Source organism: Acyrthosiphon pisum, chromosome X (assembly GCF_005508785.2).
Source record: "Acyrthosiphon pisum isolate AL4f chromosome X, pea_aphid_22Mar2018_4r6ur, whole genome shotgun sequence".
Lineage (NCBI taxonomy): Eukaryota > Metazoa > Arthropoda > Insecta > Hemiptera > Aphididae > Acyrthosiphon > Acyrthosiphon pisum.
Window position 1 is genome coordinate 80,680,166 of NC_042493.1, and position 8,198 is coordinate 80,688,363.

The 8,198-nt window shown below is 30.7% G+C and overlaps 1 protein-coding gene across 1 annotated transcript in view; it reads left to right on the top strand.

The window, feature by feature from the left end:
* The first annotated feature begins 5,514 nt into the window (after window positions 1-5,514).
* Window positions 5,515-8,198, top strand: part of LOC100166590 (liver carboxylesterase 2) — a 22,060-nt gene continuing 19,376 nt past the window's right edge. Inside the window, exon 1 of the mRNA XM_003241143.4 lies at window positions 5,515-6,149. Within this exon, the coding sequence (XP_003241191.1) occupies window positions 5,684-6,149 (466 nt within the window). The 5' untranslated portion in view covers window positions 5,515-5,683. The remainder of the gene's footprint in view (window positions 6,150-8,198) is intronic.

An 8,198-nucleotide genomic window follows, 5' to 3' on the forward strand; every position in this document is an offset into this window, starting at 1 on the left:
GACCACGAGAGAAGTAGTAGTTTCCAATTTTATTGTAGGTATTAGTCTTTTTTCATATGAATGTTAATAAAAATGTATTTGTTAGGTAAAAATGCTTGAAAATGTAATAAAAGGCTACTGATATATTGATACAATAGCAGTTGAAAAATATTAAAAGTCCTTAGTATCAGTTTTTTTTTATGAGCATTGATAGCTCATATCTTGACAAAATACGGAAAAATCACGGAAATAACCAAATTATTTTGAGCTAAGAATTCATAAAAATGTTTCTTTTTAAATCTAAGATTGAAAATGTAATATAAGAATCCTCATAAGTTTGTCCACTTTTATCAACAAAAAAAAAAACTTCTACAAGCAAATCAAATCAAATTTTTAAGAGCGTTTGAAGTTTATATTTATACAACATAAGATATTTTTTCGATTTCTCATGTAGGGATTTTGTTATATCGTTGTAATTGAAAAACGAATAACTGTAGATACATGAAAATTTCACTTATTGTTTACATTTTAATTTTCTATACAAGATAAAATGATTACTCTTTTTGAGCTGTTTGTTGCAGTTGTGTCATTTCAGTTTCCAATAGAGGGGGGCAAAAGTTTTGACCGGCCCGGATGTGTAAAAAAAACCGCTCGCAACCACATATTAACTACTTGCATTTTTTTATGGTACCCTTTTTATTAACTAGGTAACATCATTTTTAAATATAAGAAAGTAGATATTTTAGAAACACAATTGTATACCTATATCAGTTAAAAGTCCATAAACTATTATATGGCAATATTAATATTGATAAACAATAATATAAGTACTTTATTAGGGGGTGATTGTAAACTCAGCCCGAGGAAAAAAAATGTTCAAAAGGTCTATTGTAAACTCAGCCACTGTTTTTTTCAGGTAAATATAATTTTGGTGTAAACTGGGTCCGGGGTTTTTATAGGTAAAAATGATTGACGTGTAAACTCGGCCTCAATTAAAATATAATATGTATAATATTTTTGAGAACAATTTAGAGGACACCATGTGGAGGTGATAATCATTATCCTCCAAAAATTATTTTCATATTTTTATTCATGGTATGAAGTTCGTTATATAAATGTAAAATTCACTAAAATTGTGAAAAAATTTAAGTAATAAATTTCAGTATTAAAAAATATAAGTCAAATGTATCCATGTAAAATTATAAGTGTACAAAAGTGTACAAATATAATATATTTTTTTTATTGCTTGCTTATCGGCTCAAGTTTTGTCTGTTTATTAAACATAACAGAAATTAATTTCGATTCTTGAGCAGTTTGCGGTAATTTTAGATTTTTAGCCACACCACCTATTTCTTTTTTTCTAAGTCATATTTTGTCCAAATTAAAAGATTAATGTAAACACAAGTCACGAAAAAAATTAATTTGATTTTAGGTAGAATAAGGTACCTACTCGACTAAAATATTAACACAATGCGCAGAATAGTTGAGTCATACACGACTGTCAAAAGTTAACTGAATTCCATGATTAATGATAATTAACAGGAGTACCAATCGGTTGTTGTTTTTAGAATTTGTATTAATTTTAGATTTAAGAAATTAAACTATACGAGATTATGATACTAATTATTATTATTGTTGTGCAATATTTATTTTCCTTCACAAAACACATTCATACAAACAAACATACATAAATACATACCCATACATACAATGTGTACGTCCCCGCATGCGTCTAAATATAAATATATTCCAACTATCAATAATTAGTAAAAATGTATCATTGTGACAATAATTTCTTAGTAGATACTTCCATACTATAATATTTTCTGAAAATATTATAAAATAGGCATATTTTTGTGCTAATAAAATATAGCAATGGTAAAACGGTAATAGCTGGGCCCCGGCCCATCGGGCTGCTTTTAAAATCACACAGGGACAAATTCCCACCTTTGCCCCCCCCCTCAAATGACGCCACTGGTTTATTGTAAGTTTATAATATTAATTCAACGAACTGGCTACCGTAATAATACTAGCTATTTAATAATAAGTAAAAACAATATATTACATATATAATATCAAATATTCACATTGACAAACCGTCTCCACTCAGAATCGTTCTTTGTATTCAATGATATTAATTCAGGGCTTAAATCAAAAAAACTATTCCTGTTTCTCGTTATATGAATATTAAACGTATGATCGAATAACTTAATGTTAATATGAAATAATGTAGTGCTAGAGGCAATCGGTAATTAAAAAATAAATAAATTGTTGGAGTGATTCTTCTTCATCTATGATGTATAAACAAGTTTGTTGGACCACTTTTCAAAAGTATTGAACACCATAACTTAATATTAAGAAAATACATTTTTTTAATTGTAATATCATTTTTAATATGAACAAATCTAAATTACTTAACACTGTATAGATTCAAAATGTTTTTTAGTCTTTGTCCAACAAAAGTATAACAACGTTTCAACATGTTATGTGTATATTTTTTGATCTGTTTTTAGCGTTTTACTTTAATTTGTAGTGCTGGTTGTGAAGTTGGCACTATAAACTTTGTAATTTAATAGTTTTTAATAGTTTTGAAATTTAAAATTCCAACAAATATCTAACAATTTCTAACAATGTTATATGAGTATTGTTGGAAATGTTTTAAAGTGTTTTTCGCATAGTTAGTGCTGGGTTTGTAGTTAGTACCTACTACAAACTTTGAAACTGAATAACTTTAAATGTAGCTTCCAACAATAAATTGTCCAACAACGTGCAACCGAGAAGAGTTTATTGGAATGGTTGTGCCAACTTTGTAGTGCCAGTTTCACGTAGGTCTATACTACCAATTAGGTAACTTGTATGAAATAGCTATAAAAAATAGGTAACTTGAAAAAGTATTAGCTAGGACTTTAGATAAATATTTTATTAGTTTTATAAATGATACCTTCATAATTGGGACACAAATATATATTTTATTCAACCGTTCATTTAGCAAAAAACTTTCAATCCTATGAATTTTTCTATGGAAATAATCACAGCCCCAAAAATCATTACTTGGGATCCAAAATCTCACTATAATTATCTTGATTAAAATTTCGAAATGAAGAGAAATAAGCAAGATATTCATTAATTAGATGAAACGCAACCAATAATAAAATCAAACCTTTCACACTACATCGTAATGACAAAATTTACTAAAACGATTTCATGAAAGAAATTAAATTATATTTCAGAATTTTATTATAATAATTAAAATAGGTAATATAAAACCTTTAGTCAAGAAACTCAAAACTGGACATCTAAATGGACCATTTACACCAGAATTCATCGTATCTCCTTTAGAAAATCAACAAGGAAAACTATTTTATTATGAATTGAGAAGCTAGGTTTTCATATCTAATGTTGATAAAAAATTCAAATCTAAAATTTGATATTTTATTTTGTCTTAAAAGTACAATCCTATCTGTATTTACAATTTAATAATGCCTCAAAAAAATAATTGTAAAATTATGACAACTTATTATTTTGGAAGCTCAAAAATCTCAAACACTTGCGAATTCTTTGTACAACAGTTTACTTGAGTAACAAAGAACGTTCCATCAACCATTATACCAGAAAAATATAAAAATACATTATTATCAATGTTAACAGTAGAGTAGTTTTCAAATATGTAATACCCCAAATCTTAATCATGATGATACTTAACAAAATATTAATCTTATTAAAGATATATAGATAGGTACTACAAATCATCTAAAAACAAAGCAATCTAAATAGGTACCTAAGCTTCCTCAAGTATCCTCTGAACCTTTTTTAATAAGAATTTAATTTTATAACGTAATAATGGTTATGACGTTATGTATAAAATAAGATATAACTATTTGTACAATAGTACAACATTGAATGGATCATCGTATATATACCATCAACATATCTTAGTATAAACCAGATTATTAGCCAACTAGGTATTTAGGATGATACTCAGGTATAGGATTAGTATTATTATTTGTATTATTTGTATTATTATTTTTATCTGTATTTAGCAGTAACAGAATGTTAATTCATCATAATTTTATAAAGTAGGTTAGATCTTTAGTGTTCGAAGTAAATTTGTGAAATTCTATTAAAATTCTTTCCAAAGGTATAAATTATAAAATTAAATAATATCAATTGAGTGAAGTTTTTTTTTTTAATTATGTCCGAGCGTGAGTCTTTAAATTTATATTTTTCCAGAATTTATAACATTTTTAAATTTGTTTTCCGCTGTATTCATTCAAAGCATGTGCGAACTAGCTAGAAAACATTTTTTAATCTTTAAAAATATTATTTCTTATTTTTTTCTGTATACGTCAGTATTTGTTCTCAAAATTAGTTTTTATTTTCAGATTATTATAGGTTCATGATACATGAATCACCTTTTTCAAACGTCATAATATACTTACATAATAGCTTTAAAATGCAAATATATATATTGCAGCATGAGGTTAAAGAACTCAGGTACTCAGCTATAGATTAGCGAAGTTTTTTTGCAATAAATTATAATAATATTAAAATATTAAAATATTTAGGAAAAATTTTCATTAAAAAGGCGATCGTCTGACTCAAAGACTTACTGTGCATTATACTCCCAGTGGTGTAATGCGCACTAGTACATATTATATGTATTAAAGTTCGCGTTTATCAAGGCGGCGTGCAATTACATATAATATTATACCTACGTATCTCGAACTTCAATCAGGTTCGAGCGTGACGGCCGCGATAATGAAATTCTGCCACGCGGCTCGATGGCTACGTCAAGGTCGATAGGGGCTACTTAGCGTTGGGTGGGGTGGGGTTTGAAATAGGGGTGGCCGCGAGGACGTGATTCCGACGATTATTATTAATATTATATTGTTATTGTTGTTCACTCGCGCCCGCTCGGGAAATTTACATTTTTCCCGACGATCACCCGCTATTATAGTAAGCGTCTTATTATACCGTGGTATCGTTATCGATGAAAATTATCGTAAAATAATAATAGCTCGACCACGTTATATTATACGAGTATACATGCATTTTTAAATATTATTATAGATGTACTCCCTTACGCGTATATATGTATATAAAATATATTTAATAACATGTTGGGTCTTGGCCCTTGAGATACCGTGAACAGCGTGCGAGTGAGGGAAATAATCGACGAGTACGTCGCGTGCGTATACAGACCGTCGCGTCTTTCATCAATGCTTTTATTATCACTCCTACGGTATAGTATATACGCTGTTTACAAAAAATGTTTATAATATTCTAGTAGACACCTCACACCCTGTTTATATGCTGGTAATATTATTCGTACACATATACTTACGGAGAGTTTTCGGCTAATTTGCCGCCATCATCATCGTGTTCCGTGTGAAACGGCTATTATTACGCCGGGTAGGGGTGAACACGGCAAGTGGTTGGTTGGGCACGGCGCGGTGGAGGGTGCCGCGCTCGGTCTTTGCCCCGGCGCATAGAAGTTTTTCATTTCTTTCTTTCTTCCTTTCATTCGTCGTCGTCGTCATAGTCGTCATAGTCGTCATAGTCGTCACGCACAGTTCACGGCGGTCCGCACACTTCCATCGGCTGCTATACGATAATTCATATATTTATCATAATACATACGACTGCGACCGCGGTATATATATATCAATATACTGGTAAATAATACTACACCAGCAGCTATACTATGGTACCGTTAAATCAAGCACGGTCGTCCGCCATGGGATGTCGAAACCGGATGCGAGGGTCATCGCTGCTGTTGGCGGCCTACGTGTGTGTCTGCGTCTGGGGCAGCCAAGTCCAGTCACAGAGAGCCGGCGGCGGCAACCGGGATGCGCCGGTGGTCAACATCCCCAGGCAAGGCGCCGTTTCCGGTGTTGAAGTGCAGCTCAACAAGATCGGAAACAGGGCCTGGACGTATCTGGGTATACCGTTCGCTAAACCGCCCATCGGCAACTTGCGGTTTGCACCGCCTGATGTCGATCCACCGCCCACGTGGAGCGGCGTCCTCGTTGGGTCTGCACACAAACCAGCCTGCATCCCGGACCCACCAGTCCGGTCACATCCCGTCCATCGGCTGTTCTCCACCGTCAGCCCTGGTCCTGTCAAGATTTCCGAGGACTGTCTGTACTTGAACGTCTATAGACCCGAAGGTAACGAGCTCGTTAGTCGTTAGTCACCTTAATGGGTGAGAACCATTTTTACCAAAATTGAAACCTTCGATTTTCAGACGAATCGTTTTTCGACCAAACCAAAATGTTTAATATTTAGTATTTAAATTATGTTACACATATAGAAAATTATTAAAAATATAAGGTGCATAATAATTAGGTACGTAATATAAAAAATAAAAATACATAGGTAGGTACTATCTATATAATTGTTCTCATTTATTATTTTATCGATGGTCGTTAAGTTTGATTGTGATGATAACTACTATATAGGTATATGATATTGTATATTATCGTATATTATGTACCAAGACAAAAATGAATATCTAATGAATACTTAAATAATTTTTGTACAACTTATATTTTTTATTATTTTTCTGTATGTATAAAATAACATTAAACTTTTTGGTTTGTACGAAAAGGCAGAAAAAGCTGCGTCCAACTCAGGTCCCGACAAAAGTCACTATAATAAATGGTGAACCTTTCTGGTCCGGGATTGTCCCAGACTCGTTTCAGTAGTTTGTCTTTAAAAAATAAATGTTGATGATATTTCGTTTTATGTTATTCTACTGGTTGTGGAAACGTTTAATTTGCATCAAACGTCCAGAGTTCTACTTGTTAAAGTTCACCTGATGGTGTTTAATTTCCATATGTATCCGTTTACTACTTGATTCTTGTAAGACCTAGTGGTTATTATGAATAGCACCCTCACAAGAAAATTCATAAACATAACAACTGACAGATCCATGTTTTAATTGAAATGAGACAAAACCGTAGACAATGAAATGAAATCTCTGATTTTCGTTTTGTTTTTCTGTCAAGTTGGGTAGGTACCTATATATTATAATGCTTATGTAGTTAATTAAGATTTCCTTTACTCACACTGTCGCAGGCCCTTACGGCCACTTCAAACTCAAACTATTTTCACATTCGATATTTTGAAATGTTTATTTCCACATGTTTCATGTCTGTTAAGGAATGTTGTAAATTATTCTTGTAATAGTACCTATTGAAAAAAAGTATTATTATTATCAAACACTTTTATAATTAATTTGTACTAAATATTTATAATTATTAATTAGTATTGAATATTAATGAATAGGCTACCATAGAGCACCAAGAAAATGTTTAATATTTTTCAATTTAATATGCGGAAATACTATCACTGATTAAACATAATATTGTACAGGCATACAGTATTGGGTAGTAACGTAACGTATGTTACTACTTATTCGCTACTGTAACGTTAGGTTAACAATTATGTTGGCACTTTTTATAATTATTTTCCTGTAACTTACTGTAATTTTGTTTGCATTTGAGTACAAGAGTTACAATGTTAATTATTTATAAATAACGCAGAAAAATTATGTGTTCAATTTTATTTTTACAATTTAAACTAAGTTTGTAAACTTTGACAAAATGTTAAGCACGATAACGCATATGAAAATACCGCCAATCGAGGTGACTTGGAACTACGAGGTGAGATGTAACAATTTGGTTTTTGTTTAAATATTTCAAGATATCTATCAGGGTATTTAATATAATTTAATTGTGCCTCCATTAAAAATAATATGTTTTTCATATTTATGACTATACATTTTATCTTCAACCATTGGTCTAATCATTACCTCCGAAAAAAATTGTCAAACATTTTTTATGATCACAGCGATTTTATCATTGCTTTTAAAAGTGCTTTAGATTTTAGTGATAGATGTCGAGTTTAGGGGTTTGTATATTTTATATACATTAAAGGATACTTCAAAAGAAGAATATTGTAATTAAAAGTTTAAAAATATTTATTCCTACTTGTATAGCTTTAGTTTTATTTTTCAAAAAATCTAAGGGTGACTTGTAACATAATAAAAACGCGTACAATGCATAAAATACAGTTTAGCTTCTAAGTGATTTTTTGAAATTTTTTTTTTTCTAAATGTGTGTTTTTGCATGCTTAATTTGATGGTATTTTCAAAAAAAGTCCCTCTTACTTTATTTGGTAATTATGGTAAAAAAACTTCAATTGCTTATTTTTTT